General features: G+C 48.0%; 1 protein-coding gene across 5 annotated transcripts in view; it reads right to left on the reverse strand.

Annotated features, from left to right (window-relative positions):
* Nucleotides 1-20,589, reverse strand: part of STUM (stum, mechanosensory transduction mediator homolog) — a 93,735-nt gene that overhangs the window by 33,690 nt on the left and 39,456 nt on the right. For all 5 annotated transcript variants that reach the window (XR_006289789.1, XM_043543558.1, XM_037895617.2 and 2 more), the window contains exon 2: nucleotides 2,731-2,910. Coding sequence is in view for 4 of the 5 variants with exons in the window: in XM_043543558.1 (XP_043399493.1) it covers nucleotides 2,731-2,910 (180 nt within the window). In the remaining variant the exon portion in view is untranslated. The remainder of the gene's footprint in view (nucleotides 1-2,730; nucleotides 2,911-20,589) is intronic.

A 20,589-nucleotide genomic window follows, 5' to 3' on the forward strand; every position in this document is an offset into this window, starting at 1 on the left:
AAAAACTCTAAGGAAAAATGCATGCACACACTTACCCGAGTTCCCTTCCCCTCCATCAGGCTCATCTATGCTCGCCTGTTGGAGTTGGCTAGACTGTGGTGGTGTCTAGATCAGGTCCTGGCTTGTGGCATGGTTGGAGCTCCTTCCTGTGTCACCCCCCTCCCACACCTCCTCGTCCTCGCTGGTCACTGCAGGGGGTCTCTGTCTCAGGGTCCTCCAAGCAATGTTCCCTCAAATTTTTTACATCCACGTGCGGAATGAATTTTGCTATGTGCACCAATATGGAGGTGATGTGTGGAGGGGGTGGGGCCAAGGGGTTCGGAGTGTGGGAGGCGGCTCAGGGCTGGGGCAGAGGGTTGGGGTGCTGGGGGACTCGAGCTGGGAGTGAGGGCTCTGGGGTGCGGCTGGAGATGAGGGGTTTGGAGTGCAGGAGGGGGCTTAGGGATGGGGCAGATGGTTGGGGACTAGTGGGGTGAGGGCTCTGGCTGGGGATGCAGGCTCTGGGATGGGGCTGGAGATGAGGGGATTGGCGTGGAGGCTTCTCCGGAGCTGTGGTGGGGAGAGTGGACTCCCCCCAGCCCTCTCTCTGCCGCAGCAGCCTGGGGCCGGGAGAGAGGTGCCTCCCAGCCGCAGCAGCTCCGGGGCCGAGGCTGGGGGAGAGGTGCCTCTCCTCCCTGCATGCCTGCGTGGCCCTTGATAGCCTGCTGCACAGCCATGTGCCTGCACAGCTTAGAGGGAACTTAGCCTCCAAGGTATCCTCAGTGGTCTGCTGGGTCTGACATGTCTGACATGCGGCTCGTTGTAAAAGCAATAGATCTATGGGGTACCACCAGATCTATTGTTGGCCTTCCTGGCCTTGTGCTATGCCTGGCCAAGTTCCTTTGCTTGCACACGGCGCTGCTGATGATCCCTGTCATACCCCTTTTCCTGCATCCCCTGTTCATAGATATCCATGTTCCTACCTGGTCCATAGCTGCGCTTGCACAGCCTCTTCTTCCCACAGGCCCAGGAGAGCCAATACCTCCTTTCTGCTCCTGGCAAGAGCAAGTTTAGCTCATGGAGCCAGCACGGTTGGTTGGGGAGTTGCATGCAACAAGGTTGAACTACTTGGTGTGCTCACAAAGGTGAGTGATGTGGAAAAGGCATTTCAAAAACATGCAGAGGACTTTAAAGGGGGATGCTTCCAGGCTCCGTGACCCCTGGGAAGTGGAGGTTACAATGGTCCAGAGTGGTCAGTGCTGCAGGGCATGGGGCATTATGGAACAGCTGCTGGAAGACTGTTGAGGTTGGCACAGGCCACACAGTGTCTGTATTTGCACCGCACTGACCTCAGTAGCTTGACCATGGTTCCATGCTGTTCAGGGAGGTGGTTTGACTGCGTCGCTGTAAAGGGACACTTATGTCGGCTGGAGACAAATTTCAGTGTAGACACATGCGCTTACGTCGACCTAACTTTGTAGTGTAGACCAGGCCTTTTAGAGATGCATTTGTCTCTTTCTTCCCCTAAGATTGAGGTCTTTCTTGGAGTTTCAAGGTCCCAAAAGGGGACTTTTACATTGGAGAAAGCTTTAAGATGCATTGATAACCTCGTTTGCCTACAAATTGATCTCAAGAAACCTTTGGATAAATGGGGTTTATGAGAAAGTGGGGAGCCAGCCACTCACAGAATGAGGAGGATTCAGGGCATCTGTGGAGGTAGCTACCTGAGGTTTTGTCTACACTATGAGCACAGTTGAGCCGTTCAGAATGTAGATGTAGTCTAAGAGTACATACGTACCCAGATTGGTGGGTAGTGATCAATCTATCGGGGATCGATTTATCATGTCTAGTGTAGACACTATAAATCGATCCCCGATTGCTCTGCCGTCAACTCCTGGAAGTGGAGTTGACAGGGGGAGTGGCAGCAGTTGACCCCGTGTCATGAGGATGCGAGGTAAGTTGACCTAAGATACATCAACTTCAGCTACGCTATTCTCGTAGCTGAAGTTGCGTATCTTAGGTCGATCCCCCTCTAGTGTAGGCCAGGCCTTAAAGTACAACACCAGAGAGTCTAACTAAACTTGGGTTCACCTCAGTTAGCTGGAGTACGGTTACATGGGAGGATGCCGTGGGACTGCTGAGGGCGAGAGTGCTTATTCAAACACCGATTGATGCAACATCAGGAAATGGGGCCCTGTAAATCAGGGGTTGGGCTGAAGTGGAAGGGGGCAGTATTTTGTGCCAGCACTTCTCTGGTGGCCCCATTCATTTCTACAGCTTTCATTCTAAAATGGAATAGCACATTCCTGGTCTTAATGGTTGTGGGGGGAAAAAAACTTTCCCAAAGTGAATCAACACCATCCTGTCCCCTTGAGTCTGCAGAGAGACTGTGGAACAATCGCTCGGGGAAGTGGGGGCTACTCCTGTTGAGTGGAACACTGTTCACTCTGAAGCATAATGATGCCAAGTGAAAGGTGAACTTTGTTAGGCATCTTACAGAAACATTCAGCTACTGGGAGCAGAGCTTGATATCATGGGAAGAAATCAAGCAAATGTCATCACTAGCCTCCCCATAGTGCTGGGGCAGATCCACTCTTTATGTCTCTTTTCCCTCTGTTTCAGTGTGAATGTCCCCATTTGATGAAAGCTGCCTGGTACTGTTTCCACTTTCCTCATTTCCCGGCTGGGTTCCAGGATGCTAGCTGAGCCCTAACAACGTGGGGGTGGAGACAATGATTGCACTGTACTTACTAGCAAGAATGACCATGTCCATCCCCCAAAATATACTCATGATCCAGCCAACCATCACGATAGCCGTCAGAATCTGAATCAGCGCCGCAGCGATGTTCAGCCAGAAGACGCAGCACATGTGCCTGTCGGGGAGGTCAGTCCGGGCTCCGCACAGCACAGTGAAGGCAGACACGAATGTCCCTGTGGAAACAGCAACAGTAAACACTCAGTGGAGAGCCTGACATAGAAACAGCAGGAGCTGGGATGTTAGTGCCTCCCCAGAAAACAGCGAAGCTCCATCCAGACTGTCCCCCCCAAAACTCTTGTTTTAGATCCGGTGTTCACAGCATCCCTCTTTTTATTGCTGCCACTATAGAAATGCTACAAGCATGAAACTGTTCACAAAACGCATCACAGTATTTGCCCAGACATCTCAAGAGGTGCTGACTCCTTCCGAGAAACAAAGGCCCAATCAAACTGAGACTGCACCTTGATTTTAGAGATCAGCCAGCTCTCTAGGGGACACAGTCCAGCTGCTGGGCATACCCTGGGCTCCCCGAGCTCGTAAAGCCCCCACTTCTCTTCTTGCTGCTGCTCTGAACTGATTTCATACTCCCACCTCATTTCCTTTACAGCAGCTTGAAGATGGGAGTGGAGAAGCAGTTTAGAGGCAACACAGAGAAATGGAGTAGGTGGGAACTGCTGAAGCAGTGGGAGGCAGCCCCGCATTGGAATATTACGGGGAGGGGAGATGGGAGTTCTTCCCCCATGTGAGAAATCCCCTCAGGGTTTTAGCCTCCTACTGCTCAGGCTCTGATATCCAGGGTTTTATATTTGGAGCTGCTGAAGCCTGAAGTGTCACCTGTGTAATTAACCCCTTTATTGCTGCCTCATGTCCACCAAGACAAAATGTACTTTCAGTGCCAGGTACACAGGGTGGGAAAACTCCCGTTGTCAGCCCAGGGCAACCAAAGCCTCATCTCGGTTTCCTGGTAAACAGCAACTGTGCCCTGTGCTGGTCTTTGGAAACAGCACGTCCTCTATCAGCCATGTGTTCTCTTCCTGGGGGGCAGCGTGCCATGTACCTGGCAGAGAGGGATCTGAGGAGTCCAGAGTAGTGGGGATGGACAGGCGAATCTTCCAGGTCTTCCCAGCGTTTTAAAGGTGGGGGCGTGCAGTTGTGAACATATATGACCCATGGTTCAGCTTGTGCTGGGTGCTCCTGTCTAGAGGCTGCTCCACTGCTGCCACCAGCTTTTGGGGTCCCAGGTTGAGTCCTCATTGGCAACCCATGATGGCATAAAAGAGATGTGTGCAAATGTACGTGCATTCAAATGTCAGATGTACATGCACGTATCAGGTATATTGCATACGGATGCACATCAGCTATATTGCCTCTATGCCTATCAGCTACACTGTTTTTGCCAGTTAGATCTGTATGTAACGTGCACATGGTTTGCACATTCAGATCAGATGTTTGCATGCATGTTGGTGCAGCCCATGCAATTGCCTGTGACTACCACTGATTATCTGGACTTGCTTTATTCATCCTGAGGGCTTTTTTGCAGAGGCTGGCGGACAGGCAGGGAGTGTAATTACAGTAGTATGCCAAGAAAGCTGAGTTAATGTGAGAGGCGTCTGAGGCAGAGGACGGGGAGATGAGAAGGTAGGAATCTAGCTATGATGTCTTCTAAAAATCCCCATGGTCGAAAGGCCTTTTAAAAAACCCTTTGAGATGCAGCTGAGGTGCTCCCACCCCCGAATGAACTGTCATTTTACAGTTGCAGTTTATAACTAGGAACCTGAAGAGCTCTGTGTAAGCTCGAAAGCCTGTCTCTCTCACCAACAGAAGTTGGTCCACTAAAAGATATTACTTCACCCACCTTGTCTCTCTAACTAGGAGAGGGTGGGGAGGGGGATCCTCCTTTGGGAGGCAAAGGCAAGTAACATTAACCAGCCAGGTGCCACCTGGCTGTGTGTAATCAGTGACATGGGATAAGGCAGATTGTTTTCTGGGACAGATGCCTGAGCCAATGGCTGGTTGGGCTGGGCAGGAAAGGGGAGATGGGGGTAATTATTTAAAACCCTCTGGGTATTGCAACAGCCTCACCCTTGCTTGTTATCAGAGGCAACCTGCTCTGACACAGTGGCTTTGCTATCATTCCAGAGGAAATAGCCTGATGTCTCCCTCCCTACTTTCCCTACACCGTATGTTTAGAAAGGCAAGAAAAGGAGTTGGAATAACCCCAAATCTTGTAAAAACTGGATTAGGAGAAGCTATGCACCCTGAGATCAAACTTGGATCAGGGATAGCTAAGAGGATGGATGGATGTTTCTATTCCAGTGGACATCAGTATGCTTAGTCTACATTTAAAATAACCCTCCACCCTCTCTCCCCCACCTGATTCTTCAAGCTTACGAAATAGTTTGTAAATGAAAAATGAAAAATAATTCTCAATACTTGGGGTTCTGTTATACAGACCCTTCCAATGATGTTTTTATTCAACACTTCATACTGGCAGACTGCTGTACCGCATTAGCTAATTAACCTTCCCAAACAGCCCTGTACCGTACAGAAGCATGTTTGTTCCCATTCACAAGATGGGGCAGCACACAGAGAAGTGTGACGTGCCCAAGCCTAGAGAGAGAATTTGTTTATAAACTAGGATATGTAGATTCATAGATCGTAAAGCCAGAAGGAGCCATTGTGATCTCTACTCTGACCTCCTGGATGACAGCTGGAGCCACACCCCCTCCAGCTCCCCTTCCTGCTCCTCCCCTTTCCCCCAGCACCCTTCCCCCAGCTTCCCCTCCTCTGGCAGCATCCTCCTTTTGGGAACCTGAAATATGGTAACGCTATGCCTCCCAGTGACACTCAGTCTGCAACTACAAGCCCCAGTGAGAAGTTGTAGTGGGGCACCAGCCCTACTCCCGCAGAACAGGGGTTAAAAGCAGCCCTGGAGAGGGCTGCAGCTGGGAAAAGGGGTGAGAACAGCTGCGGGAAGCTGACTGAGTAGCTGACCACAGGTGTGGCCAGCTCAGTTAGGGCCCAGCTGGCCCTGCTAAGAGGGCTGGGGGCAGTGATGAGCTGCCAAAATCTTAACAATCGGTTCCCCATAAAAAGTTCTGATTTAAGGGATGTGCCCCAGTATGTATTTTTTGTACCAATTTAAAATTTAAAAATTCCTCCCGGACGGCAATTTAAGAACCAAAAAGCCTGACCTGTCTGGGAAAATACGGATGTATGTTAATCCTGCCTAAAGTTCTTTGTTAAAAAGATGGGCCTGAACTAGAAATGAGCTCCGTTTCACATGTGTGGGTCCCCGCCACTCCCTGGGGGTGTGCTAGGGTGACCAGATGTTCCAATTTTATAGGGACAGTCCCGATTTTGGGGTCTTTTTCTTATATAGGCTCCTATTGCCCCCCCATCCGCGTCCTGATTTTTCACACTTGCTGTCTGGTCACCCTAGGGTGTGCACATGTGTGGGTCTCAGCTGCTCCTTGCCCCCCTCATTGAAGCAGGTGTGCAGGGTTACTGCCCTGGGAACTGCAGGGCACCAGTGGACCTGGAGTCAGCTGCAGGCAGGGGCATGGGGCAGGGCTATCTGGAGGCAGGGGGTGCAGGGCTGGCTGCAGGCAGGGCAGGGGCTGCGGCAGGGGCTGGTGCGGGCAGGGCAGGGGGTGCGCCAAAGGCTGGCTGCAGGCAGGGCAGGGGGTGCTGGGGTGGCTGGAGACAGGGGCTGGCTGCGGGCAGGGCAGGGGGTGCGGCAGAGGCTGGTGCGGGCAGGGCAGGGCAGGGGGTGCGCCAGGGGCTGGCTGCAGGGAGGGCAGGGGGTGCTGGGGTGGCTGGAGACAGGGGCTGGCTGCAGGCAGGGCAGGTGGTGCTGGGGTGGCTGGAGACAGGGGCTGGCTGCAGGCAGGGCAGGTGGTGCTGGGGTGGCTGGAGACAGGGGCTGGCTGCAGGCAGGGCAGGGGGTGCTGGGGTGGCTGGAGACAGGGGGTGCGGGGGTGGCTGGAGACAGGGGCTGGCTGCAGGCAGGGGTGGCTGGAGACAGGGGCTGGCTGCGGGCACGGTGTGCGGGGGTGGCTGGAGACAGGGGCTGGCTGCGGGCACGGTGTGCGGGGGTGGCTGGAGACAGGGGCTGGCTGCGGGCACGGTGTGCGGGGGTGGCTGGAGACAAGGGCTGGCTGCAGGCAGGGCACGGGGTGCGTGCAGCCGGGGCTGGTTGCGGGCAGGGGGTGCGGGGGTGGCTGGAGACAGGGGCTGGCTGCGGGCACAGGGTGCGGGGGTGGCTGGAGGCAGGGCAGGGGGTGGCTGAAGGCAGGGGGTGGCTGCAGGCAGGGGATGGGGGGGTGGCTGGAGGCAGGGCAGGGGATGCGGGGGTGACTGCCTGCGGGCAGGGTGGTGGGTACTCAAGGGGAGAGCAGCAGGATGCAGCCCCGGCCCAGCAGAGCAGCCGGGGACCCACCAGGCAGCAGCGGGAGCCCCAGGGCCAGGGTTCGGGGGAGCAGCAGCAGCAACAGGGCTCATGCCCAGGGCCAGGCAGTAGCCCACATGGCTCCTGCAGCGCAGCGCCCCCGGCAGCCGGAGGAGGAATTATATCACTTCCCGGCCGGAGCCCATCAAAGCCTCAGCGCCCCCTGCAGGGAAGCGGGTTAACAACCGGTTCTAAAACGGCTTCAAAATTTAACAACCGGTTCACGCGAACCTGTGCGAACCGGCTCCAGCTCACCGCTGGCTGGGGGGCCAGAAGCTGGAGGAGTCTCACTCTAGCCCTGGAGTGGGAGGGGCTAGCTGCCTGGAAGCAAGGTACCTGAAGTGGAGCAGTGCTGGGGAGGGGCAAAGGGAGCTGGGGAGCTCCAGCCTGGTAAATCCCCAGGCTGCAGACCTTGTTTAAGGTCTACGAAAGGTACTGGGGCTGCAGAGGAGCAGCCTGAGGATAGGCAAAGGCAGCAGGTCCTAACCCCTTCCGATGATGAGTGGCCATTATAGACTGCAGTCTGCCCCAGAGAAAGGGGGCTAGATGATGACTGGAAGAAGACACTGAGGCAATGTGGGTGTAGAGGGCTGGGGTTCCCCTGGGAGGGGAGACCCAGAATGTGGGGGTACTGTGGTGGGCAGAACCCCAGGGTAAGGGGCACTGGGGTCTGGGAGGGACACGGGGCCAGCAGCAGGCGAGACATCGACCAGGAGGAGGCACTCTGTATGCTGGAGAGCTAATTCCCAAGATGACCAGCAGGAGGTACTGTGCTGGTGAGTCCTCGCTTAGCTACAGAAGTCTAATAGAGCTGAGTGAATAGTTGGGTGGGAAAATCACCAGTGAATATTTATGTTAATTCTAAAGCAAATTAACTTGACCATGCCTGGGACCTCTGAGTGTTTGCATTTCCCTGAAGCATGTAAGCTTCCCTAGGGTGAATACTCACAAAGTGTGATTCACAAACTCGGATACTGGCTCAAATGAGAATTTCATGTTTATTTGATTGTTAAATTTGCAACTTGCACTGTGCTGGTTAGTTAAGTTGGTCATGTGATATTTTTTCTGTTCCCTGATTGGAGGACTGATGTAACTAACCAACACATAAGAACAGCCATACTGGGTCAGACCAAAGGTCCATCAAGCCCAGTATCCTGTCCTCTGACAAGGCCAATGGCAGGTGCCCCAAAGGGAATGAACAGACAGGTTATCATCAAGTGATCCATGCCCTGTCACCCAATCCCAGCTTCTGGCAAATAGAGGCTAGGGACACCATTCCTGCCCATCCTGGCTTATAGCCATTGATGGACCTATCTTCCATGAATCAATCTAGCTCCCTTTTGAACCCCATTCTAGTATTGGCCTTCACAACACCCTCTAGCAAGGGGTTCCACAGGTTGACAGTGCGTTGCGTGAAAAAATACTTTCTTGTGTTTGTTTTAAACCTGCTACCCATTAATTTCATTTGGTGGCCCCTTGTTCTTGTATTATGAGAAAGAGTAAATAACACATTCTTATTTACTTTCTCTATACCATTCATGATTTTATAGGCCTCTATCATATCCCCCCTTAGTCGCCTCTTTTCCAAGCTGAAAAGTCCCAGTCTTATTAATCTCTCCTCATACGGAAGCTGTTGTATACCCCTAATCATTTTTGTTGCTCTTTTCTGAACCTTTTCCAATTCCAATATATCCTTTTTGAGATGGGGCGACCACATCTGCACACAATATTCAAGGTATGGGCGTACCATGGATTTATATAGAGGCAATATGATATTTTCTGTCTTATTATCTATCCCTTTCTTGATGATTCCCAACATTCTGTTCACTTTTTTTGACTGCCGCTGCACATTGAGTGGATGATTTCAGAGAACTATCCACAATGACTCCAAGATCTTTCTTGAGTGGTAACAGCTAATTTAGATAGGATGATGTTTTCCAATGTGCATTACTTTGCATTTATCAACATTAAATTTTATCTGCCATTTTGTTGCCCAGTCACCCAGTTTTGTGAGATCCTTTTGTAGCTCTTCACAGTCTGCCTGGGACTTAACTATCTTGAGTAGTTTTGTATCATCTGCAAATTTTGCCACCTCACTATTTATCCCTTTTTCCAGGTTGTTTATGAATGTTAAATAGGACTGGGCTCAGTACAGATGCCTGGGGGACACCACTATTTACCTCTCTCCATTCTGAAAACTGACCATTTATTCCTACCCTTTGTTTCCTATCTTTTAACCAGTTACCAATCCATGAGAGAACCTTCCCTCTTACCCCATGACTGCTTATTTTGCTGAAGAGCCTTTGATGAGGGACCTTGTCAAAGGCTTTCTGAAAATCTAAATATACTGTATCCACTGGATCTCCTTTGTCCGCATGCTTGTTGACCCCCTCAAAGAATTCTAGTAGATTGGTGTAAGCTGCTAAAATTATAATTGAATATACACTGATGGCCCTGAAAACCCTGGTATTTTAACCTAATGTAAACAGATGAACTTCTTTGAATATCTGCAGTATTTCCTTGTACTACTCTATAGTTAGTATAAGAAATACCTTCAAAACTGCAAACACTGAGGTTAATCTAAATACAGATGCATACATGGAGCATGATCCTGGTTCCTTTTCTTGCACTGAGTAGTATTTTTGCTGACATTTAGCTCCTGGCAAGCTGGGGCATGAATCTAACCCGCACTAGTCTGCCATGCAGTAACTGCCCTAGACCCTGCTAACATGCACTAAGAGTTCCTCTGGTGCGCTTTGATCTAGTCCCATTTCAAAGCACTATATATCAACGCACCCTACAGAACTTTTAGTGCACATCAGCAGGGTCCACATGCACACTTAGTGTGCAGCAGGTGCAGGGATTTACACCCCAGCTTGCCACATACTAAGTAGTCATGTAGACAAGCCTTTACTCCAATACTAGCTCATGGAGGGCTGCCCAAAGGCGGGGGGACAAAAGGGCATTTTGCCCCACCCTGCCCATTTGAGAGGGGCCCCCAAACCACATGGGATTGAGACTGCCATGCAGGGGTCAGAGTGCCACTATCTGAAATTTGGCCTCACAGCTCCTCTCTCATGATGGAGAGGCAGTTGGGCCAAACTTGAGGAGTTCTGCAACCCTACATGCCAGGTTGCAATGCTCTGAGCGGGGAGCTGGGCCCAGTCCTGCAGGACATGAGCCGCCATGGGGGGATGAGTGTGGGGCAGGCTTGTTCTCCAACTTCCTTCCCCTGCTTCCCCTCAGTGGTAACTTTTTTTTTTTTTTTTTGGAAGGGTGAGGGGGCCTCCATTTTACATATTGCCCTGGACCCCCACAAACCTCTGTGTGACCCTGGTCGCATGGTTCTTTTACTCCACGGGCAGTTCCATTGAAGTCAATGGGACTACTGAAGGATTAAAGTATTGCTCAATGTGTCTAAGGACAGGACTACACTACAAATGTACAAACATACGCTGCTGGTGTGTGCAGTGAAGATATTCTAAGCGGACGGGAGAGAGCTCTCCCGTTGGCTTAATAATTCCCCTCCATGAGAGGCAGTAGCCATGTCAGCGGGAGACGCTCTCCTGCCAACATAGCGCTGTCTACATGGGGGCGGGGGGTTAGGTTGGTATAACTACGTCACTCAGGGGTGTGGATTTTTCACACCCTGAGTGACTACTTATACTGAAGTATGTAGTGTAGATCAAGCCTAAGGGTAGCAGAACTGAGCCCTTAGTGGCCTAAGGGGATTGCCAAATCAAGGGCCCTACTGTACCAAGAAAAATTTGTGCTAGGCAATAAAACACAGACTGTGAATATATTCCCAACAAGTTTCTCAGGAAAGAACTAAGCATCCAAGAATTATCTGCTTCAAATATTTTGTAATAATATGGAATAGTGAATACATGTTGTGATCTCTGTGTAGACAAATTGCCAAAAATAAAGACAGACTGTGTCAGCTAATTGGTCAGTTCTGCCTAATGATTATGGCACTTGAGCTCATCAAGGCCTATCACAACCCCCTGAATGATCCTCACAGGTGCTGACTGGGCGTGTTTGTTTTACGCCCTATGGCCTCAGCTTGGGATCTGGTTGGCGCTCTCAGGGACTAAGCCCTGGGGTGGTGGGAAGAAACCGCAGGGTTGATTGGGGTAGGATTTTGCCTCTCTACAGCAGCTGTGAAACTACCAGATGCAGCAGTGATGGGCAGAAGCAGGAAGCCTGTGACACTACCATGACTCTGTTTGCACCAGAGGTGTCAGTAGGATGTAGGCACCGCAACTGGTAATAGGCAAGCAAGGAAAGAGACTGCAGGAGAAATGGGAAACAGCCTTTGAGAAGCTGCATCTGCTTTTGCTATCAATAGAATCTGACAATTTCTAATTATACAAACAAATTTGGAAAGGCTTCAATTTCAGCAGTTTGGCCCTTTGAACCTGGTAGGGGGTGTATTCACCCTGAGGGGACTTTACGGGTACTGCTACACAGCCAGCAGCAGCCTGCAGCAGTGAGGCTCTGAGCCTGGATTGGCAAACTTGGGCTCATGGGGCTCGCGCTATGGCTCTAAAAACAGCTGTGTGCCCATTCCTGCCCAGGCTGGAGCTCAAGGTTTGAAGCTTCCCCCCCAGTCCCTACCTAGGCTTCAGAGCCCAAGCTCCGGCCTGAGCCAGAACAGCCACACAGCTATTTTTAGTGAAGTAGCCTGAGCCCCGCAAGCCTGAGGGTGTCAACCTGGGCCCTGGGACAGGCTGCTGCCCACTGTGTAGACTGAGCTAGTCTGCCAACTCCTCTCCTTCCATGTTCCTGCTCCCTCTCTCCGCTACCAAACAAGTCCTCATGCTCTTCCCTGATGACCATCCTAGATACAGCCCTCCACTCCACCCCAAACATGCTGATGGCTTCAGACTGCTGGCTCATTCTCTCCATTGCCAGCTGGTCTTCCCACACACTCAGGCTTCTCACCCAACACACCCTTCCAGTTCCTAGCCTGAGAGAGGAGGGGGGGACACTGGTCAAAGTAGGAGTGACAGCCAGGAGATAAGGATGATGGTGTGAGGCGTGGGATGCACGGTAACTGTGGCTGTATTGTGGAGATGTGTAGTGAACCCAATCCCTGATCAGAGCATGTGACAGGAAAAAAGAGGGAGAAAATGTGTGTGAGAATTGAGTTTATTCCAGGTGTGTGTGTGTGTGTACATGTGCACCTGTAACCCACTAGTCAGTGTGTGTTATGCATCCCCTCTGGGCGTGATCCACAGAGGATGTGAGTCTGCTACAGGTCTTGGCTCTTTAGGTGTAGCTGTAGAGACTTTTTTTTTTTTTTTCTGGCTTTGGACATTTTCAGTTCAATCTCCGGAGTCGTCAAGATGGTGATTGTCACACTCTTGAGGGGAGATAAAAATAACTACGGAAATGCTTAGCTAAACAAGAAGGATATCTGTTAACTGTCTAAACAATTCCTTGCTCCTTCCTTGGATTTTCCACCTTTCGAGTAAACAGAGCGCTGTCCAAGGGGCACTGCTTACAAGTCCTGGACTGAAATTGCAAAATAATAAAATTCAGGCTGATGATCTGGGAACATCTCCTGAGCGTGCGATGCCTAATACTTTGGAATAGTTTCTCAAAGGAAGTTTCTCTTTGCTTGAGATGGCAGACACTAGTTAAAGCCCTCAAATATACTGTTAAAGACAGAGCTCCACTGGCCAGAAGAATAGAATGAATGTGTCCCTTCCATCTTCAGGTGCTATGATCTGGCTCTAATGAGGGCCTAATCTATACTAGAAAAGGTTTGCTGGTATAGCTATATCAGTAAACTCTCCTATGCAAAATAGTGCTTTTGCCAGTATAGCTTATACAGATTCTCCAGATGGAATAAGGTATAGCCGCAAAAGCAGTTTTATGCTGGTACAACTGCATCTACAGTAGGGCTTCTGCCAGTAGAAAATTGTCTTTTTAAATCACACGCTTAGCCAATATTGCTGTACCAGGTAAAGTTTCTAGTGCAGAACTGGCCTGTCTCAAATGAGCAGGTGATCATTTTCTAGCTCTACAGCTGTAATCAAATGAGAGAACAAATCAGTTAATGATCCAGTTATTTTCTTTGCTCTAGAAATAAGGCAACACATTACTTGGCAAGCTATAGAATTACACCTATAAGGAGATATATAGGTCAATGAAACGCAACATGCAGCACTTAATTACCCAGTTAACCTAAATGCTGGAATTATATTGAGACTCAATCTCCACAGTTAGCTGCCTCTCTTCTTGAAGAACTGGTCTCCTAAACCCAATATCCTGACAAGTTTCCCTTTTCAGATCAAATTTTATTGGATAGCTGTGCAAGCTTCATCATCCATCTTGCTAATCTAACAAGGCCTACTCACTCTTCTCCCATAAAGGTGTAAACAGGCTAGGATGGATATGTGGCTTCAACAGATGAAGAGAAAGAGAGAAGGCTCAGTAAACAAAGGTTTATTCAGTCCCAAAGAACATACTTTAGAGTGGGGAGTTTGAATTGCAGATCCGTGGGTCAACATCGATCACCAAGCATGATGACCTTCAACGTGTCAGACAAAACAATGTGTTTGGGGTGGAATGGACTAAAAATCAGTGGGCGATACTGGTGGACACCTGCAGCAATCAGACCAATTATTAACTACCACAGATTTCAAAGCTCATCCCAGTAGGTGGGAATGCACACAGGATCCAGGTGACACAAATGGGAGTAGTGGGGATAGGCAGAGGAGATGGAAAAGACTAGAAGAAAAAATGCTAAGCAAATGTGATGGAATCCAGCCATTGCCACTGAGTGAATCTCCTGTGATTTTTTTTGTCTGCCATGAAAACAGCTATGTTTAAAATAACATTAAAAGGTTACAGCAGAAGTGAAGCAAAGCAAGGAAATTCTATGCGAAGCCTGACTGTCCAATTCTTCTTGACTCACTGTGAACAAAAATACACAACAGCTTGATGAGTGAAAGCTGAAGAGTCAGATTTGCACTTTTGTCTCCCGTCTCGGTTGGGTTTGTCACAACTTCAACGTCCCTTTAAGAAGCAGCTTTTGATATTGAATTATCTTGTTAGTTGCCCCATTAAATTAAAAATTTCTTTAAAAGATGTTTACAAAACACATAATTTACTGAGTCAAGATAGATTGGAACAGCTCCAAATATGTCATTAGTGCTCAGATAAAGAGCTACAGTTGTTTACATTATAGTTTGGTTTGTTTCATGCATTCAGCATGACCTGCCTTATTATTATTTGCTCTGTGGTAGCACCCACAAAGTACTAAGTGCTGTCCCCACACACAGGAAGAAGATGCAGTTCCTGCCTCAAAAAGTTGGGGTTATTTTTGTTCCATGGAAAAAACTATTAATTTTGAAAAGTTCAAGTTTTGCTGTAAATTTCAAAATGTTTGCTATGAAGGTCAAAATTTTGACTGTAAAATGAATTTCACTGACACTTTCAAATCTGTGAAAATATAGACAGCAAAAATTTCAGGTTGTACAGATTTTTGTGACAGTAAAGTAATTTATTGAAGCCCCAGTTACCCACAGATCCCGTAGCATTATTTTTATCCTGTAACTCTGCTATATTTTGTACATAAAGAAACCACAACCGGAAAACAAACACTCAACAACTACTGATATATAGTTAGACCACAGTATGGCATGTTTTCCTGCCAATGTTTCCTAATAATTTTCAGAGTTAGGGATCTAACCCTCCCTCCCCCCACCTCTCTGCCTAAGGCCCCAGTTCAGCAAAGCCTTTAGCACATGTTTAAATTCCATTGACTTCATGCTGAAAGTTAAGCAAGTTTTTGAGTACTTTGTTGAATTGCAGTTTAAGGCCCCAGTCCTGCAATGGGATCTGCATGGGCACACAGTGAGTCAGTGGGAGATGCAGGGATAGAACCCAGGAGTCCCAGACCTTTATTTTAACCAGCAAAAAGCTAGACCTCCTGAGATGACCAGCAAGGGTGGCGATTGCGTTCTTGGTTTTTGTGGTATGGACACCTGCCAGTAGGAATTGGGCTGAGACAACTGAACTCTTTTAACAGACCACCGAACACAACCATCAGGTGGTAAGGACTTTCAGGAACTAAGGACCTGCCTTGACATGCCAGTTAAATTAGTGCTTTCTTATTTTTTTCCTCTGTACCCTATAACTGTCCCAGTGACCCCATCCCCTCCTGCTTCATGGCCTTCATTGCCCCTCATGCTCCAGCTGTTCTGTTCTAGTCTGTTCTGGTTTTTATATCCATTCCCTTCCTCATTATCCTTTCATTCTCCTTAGACTCCTTCTCCTGACAATTATGTTCTTAAGGTGAAGATTGACTCCTTCATGCTATAGTTTGTGACATTGCACTTCATATGCTTTATGAAAATATGCTTGGAATGTGAATATAATGTAACTGGAATATGCTTTATGCAAAAGGTCTCTTGTAAGGTATTATTACAAAGCTTATAATCTACTGAGTGTGGTCATCCTATTTGTATGAATGTATCATTCTTGTATCTGAAGCTAGAAATATGAAGTATTACTCTGAAGTCCTATTGTAACTACGCAAAGTGTGGGCCATTCATGGTGGCTTAGAATCTTGATGGCTCCCATCAACTAGGACAATTGGTTGTAAATGGCTCTGTTTACTTGTAAACCTTTCTGTATAGGTGAGTGCCAGCCCGTGAGTAATGAAGTCTCACAGGACATGTGAACATGTCACATAATGCTGGAAACCATCTTAAACCTGGTGCTTTTCCATTTAGAAGGAAGGGTGGGAACCCAGAGAGAGACAAAGGATTCCCGCCTTGTGTCATAGATATATAAGGGGGCGGAAACAGAACAAAGGGCGCTGCAGTCATGAGAAATCCCCTAGTTACCACCTGAGCTGGAACTAACAAGAACTGTACCAGGGGAAAGGATTGGGCCCAGATTAAGAAGGAGTCTAGACTGTGAAAGAAGTTTATTGGAACACCTCTGAGGGTGAGATTTACCTGTATTCAGTTTCTTAATATATTAGGCTTAGACTTGCGTGTTTTGTTTTATTTTACTTGGTGACTTTGTTCTGTCTTTGTTATTACTTGGAACCACTTAAATCCTATTTTTTATTCTTAATAAAATCACTTTTGTTTATTAATGAACCCAGAGTAATTAATACTTGGGGGAGCAAACATATATGCATATCACTCTGTCAGTGTTATAGAGGGTGGACAATTTATGAGTTTACCCTGTGTAAGCGTTATATAGAGTAAAAACTGATTTATTTGGAGTTTGGATCCCATTGGGAGCTGGGTGTCCGGGTGCTGGAGACAGGAATACCTGCTGAGTGGTTTTCAGTTAAAGCCTGCAGCTTTGGGGACGTGGCTCAGACACTGGGTCTGTGTTACATCAGGCTTGCATGTCTGGCTCAACAAGACAGGGTTCTGGAGTCCCAAGCTGACAGGGAAAACAGGCTCAGAGGTAATTCCAGCATATCATGTGACAGTCCCTGAGGGGGGTCTCTGTGACCAAACCCCATCATAGTTTACATTAAAATCCCATGGTGGAGCATTGCGTTCTGTCACCATGCAGAAGATGCAGATTCAGGAGTCCAAGCAGGTCAAAGTTGTGATGAAACTCACTACTTCTACGTGGTTTTTTGTTTTTTTTGTTTTTTATCCCATGTCTTCAGCCTCCATATGAATAAATAATCTGATAGCCAGGGTCAGCGATTGGTGCTGGAATAGAATGGGAAGGGCATAAGGGTCTGTATAGTCTCAGGGCTAGTTTTTGAAATAGCCAGCCATCTGTGCATTAAGTTTTGTGTTGCAATCTGTAAATTTCAAGACAATGCGGAGTCCAAATCTTGCAATCTTCAGATCAGAGGAAGACAGTTTCCTTTTGTCAGAGATTCCCTTAACAGCCACGTTACAGAGTAGGCCAATCAATGTACCCTTGGAGTAAAACAGGCATGGCTAACTACTTGTAATTAGACAGGAGAATTGGCTTTCTTCTGAAGGCTTGTTTATACATGATTTAATCTGTGTGATGACACCTAGAAACCATGGGGATGGACTAGAAATATGAGCTATAGACAAAGTGCAATACAAAAATACACTAAAATGCAATAATTAATCATTTGTAACAAATATTACGGTGGCATACTAGCTGGTGCAGAGCACACATCACATTTTGTTTTATTCCTGGCTGTTACAGTCAGCCATACAAGCATTCCATTTGTTGGGAAATGACAGGACTTAAGGCTGATCTATGTCTACGCGAGCAGCACATTACCAATATAAGTAGACAGGTACACGATACCAGCAGAGCACTCCTCATGTGGGTGCAGTTTTTATTCCAGCAAAACTCAGCACTTTTGCTGGAATAGCTTATTTCAGGCCCTGCCCTTCCCAATGTGAGACAAGCTGTAATGGCAAAAGCCCAGCTTTGATGGAATAGCTGCATCTACCCTAAAGGCTTTTGCCTGCACAGCTGTCGGTCGGGGATCGCACCCCTGATTGACACAGTCATGCCAGCCAGCAAAAGACTGTAGTGTAGACCTGGCCTAGAAAAGGTATGCTATGCTGGTCAGGAGTGTGTGATATTTTTTTAACTAATATAGCTCTACCAGTATAAGCCCTTGTGTGGATGCAGTTATACTGGTTTATCTGTGCCTTGTACTGACATAGTTTATCCCAGTCCCTGAACTAACATAAGCTATACAGGTATAATATGCACTTTTACCTGAATCCACACTAGAAGGGTCTAGCTAGTTTAACGATACTGATATAGTTAAACCCTCCAAATGTGCTAGTGTAGGGTATCCCTAAAAGTCAGCATTGTGTTTTGCAATGCCCTGGCTACTCATTCAGGCCCTAAAACCAGTGTCTAGCCCTGAGAGGACCACACAGTGAAAGGGGGATCATCCACCGGTGTCAAGCAGGCCTGGGGGTTCTTGCACCACTCCCTCTATCTGCTGCCAGCATGGTAGGGAAAAGAGGGTGTGGCCAGAGGAAAAGAGGCATGGTTAGAATGCCCGTGTTCCACACCAATCCCCGCTATGGTTTCAGCTCCTTGGGGCCGGTGTAAATTAGCAGCCGGTGTAAGTTACAGCAGCCCTCAGGCTGCTCTAATTCAACACAAGGAGATCAGACTGCACACTCAGCAGCAGCAGGAGCAAGGAAGTATAAAGATGACCTTTAAGCCACCCACACCTATGCTCTGTGTGCAGTCCAACAGTAGCCAAGGATTAAGGCCTATTGTTAGGATATAGATATTCAGGCCTGTCTGTAAAGGCCTATACTCTAATTTAGGCGTATTCTTATCACTTAGCTAGTTACAGAGGTATAAAAGAAAGAATCAAAATCACTGTCTGCCGGTGTAAGGGCCTTCTCTTACTGTGACAGTCTGAGGCCCTGTTCTTAGGCTAAGGCCTTTGGCTAAGCAGCAGAGATAGCCATAAGGTGGGAAATGTATGGTCACATCCTCACATTCCAAACTAGTCACATTGAAATAAGGTGCTATTGGGCTGTTAGGAATACAATCCTGTCCTGATAATGCCTGTCACCTCCAGAGAAAGGGAAGTGCCTAGAAGATGTAAAAGGAAACTTAGTTTGATAGCATCCTGTCTGGCAAGAACTCACTTATCAATAGCTGGGATGTGAAATCCTCATTTCTGTGTTGTTCTATCACTGTAGTCCCCATTTCCCTATTGTTTGTCTGTATAATCTCTGTCTGGTTCTGTGATTGTTTCTGTCTGCTGTATAATTAATTTTCCTGGGTGTAAACTAATTAAGGTGGTGGGATATAATTGGTTAAATCATGTTATAATATGTTAGGATTGGTTAGTTAAATTTCAGTAAAATGATTGGTTAAGGTATAGCTAATGTGACGGGGCAAGGCCAGATGGCTATAGAAAAGTAGTGGGAGCTAGATATATTAGCTCCAGGCTAAACAAATCCCTGGGACCAGGTTAAGCGAAATGGAAGCTGCTCCAGCTCAATTAAGACACCTGGGGCCAATTAAGAACTTTCCAGAGGGCAGGGAGAATGCTAGGTTGATTGGGACACCTGAAGCCAATCAGGGGCTGGCTGAAACTAGTTAAAAGCCTCCCAGCCAGTCAGGTGGGTGTGCATGTCAGGAGCTGTGGGAGGAAGTTGCACTGTTGGAGAGACTGAGTAGTACACACCATATCAGGCACAAGGAAGGAGGCCCTGAGGTAAGGGTGAAGTGGAGCTTGAGGAAGTGAGGGCTGCTGTGGGGGAAGTAGCCCAGGGAATTGTACATGTCATGTTTCTAAAAGGTCAGCTGCCATAGCTGATACTATTAGGGTCCCTGGGCTGGAGCCTGGAGTAGAGGGTGGGCCTGGGCTCCCCCCCCCCCACCTTTGCCCCCTGATTAATCACTGAGACTGGGAGACAACAGAGACTGTGCAAGGAAGGATAACTTCTCCTCACCTCCCTTGCTAGCTTATGATGAAAATGGCTCAGTAGACTGTGACCCTTGTCTCTAGAGAAAGAAGGGTTACATGGAGGGTCACAGTGAGCCTCTGAGGCTAGTGAAATCCGCCAGGAAACGCGGGACCCATGGAGGCAAGGACAGAGCTTTGTCACATTAAGCAGAACTCAAGTTTTACTATATAGTCTGCAGTCAATCAGGAAGTAGAGGGGGAGAGGGAAATTGGAACCATGTTTTGCTAAGGGGGGGAATGGGAACAGGGACACAGGTAAGGCTCTGTGGTTTCAGAGCTGGGAAGGGGGACACTAAGGAAGGACACTGGAATCATAGTTGCTGGAAGTTCACCCCAATAAACATCAAATTGTTTGCACCTTTGGACTTCCAGTATTGTTGCTCTCTGTTCATGCGAGAAGGACCAGAGAAGTAAGCGGGTGAAGGAATAAGCCCCCTAACACCTATAACTACGACCCTGCCAGATCCTATATGCCTCTCACTCTGTCTCTTCAGCTATCATCTCCAATTGAGTTGTTAATCTAATCTGGCCCTTTTAACTACCTAATAACATTGTCTCATTTATGGAGAAACAGATCAAATACTTCCCAGATTCACTCCTCAGTGCATGGTGGTTTGAATCTGGGTTTACGGAGATGCCCTACGGTCCTTTTATCATGGAGACAAATTACATTAATTCAGGGCTACACAGAGACACAAGACAGAATCAACTGTATTAAAAAGTTAGATGTGGTCTGGGGACATAGAGCAACTAGACTGGATACAGACCAAAATAACCTGAGTGTAAGTGCCCCAGCCCCCAGCACTGCAGCTAAATAGGAATACAACACAAAGCTGATCAGGCACTTTTGGGTTCTGGAGCAATATTTGCAACCAGCTCCTTAGCATGTTGGTAATCTACACTGATGGTAGGCAAAGAACAGTTTCTTATGAAGGCAGAAATAATTCTTTAAAAAATCTGTATGAAAGTTTA

This window comes from Chelonia mydas, chromosome 3, assembly GCF_015237465.2.
Source record: "Chelonia mydas isolate rCheMyd1 chromosome 3, rCheMyd1.pri.v2, whole genome shotgun sequence".
In the NCBI taxonomy this organism is placed as follows: Eukaryota; Metazoa; Chordata; order Testudines; family Cheloniidae; genus Chelonia; species Chelonia mydas.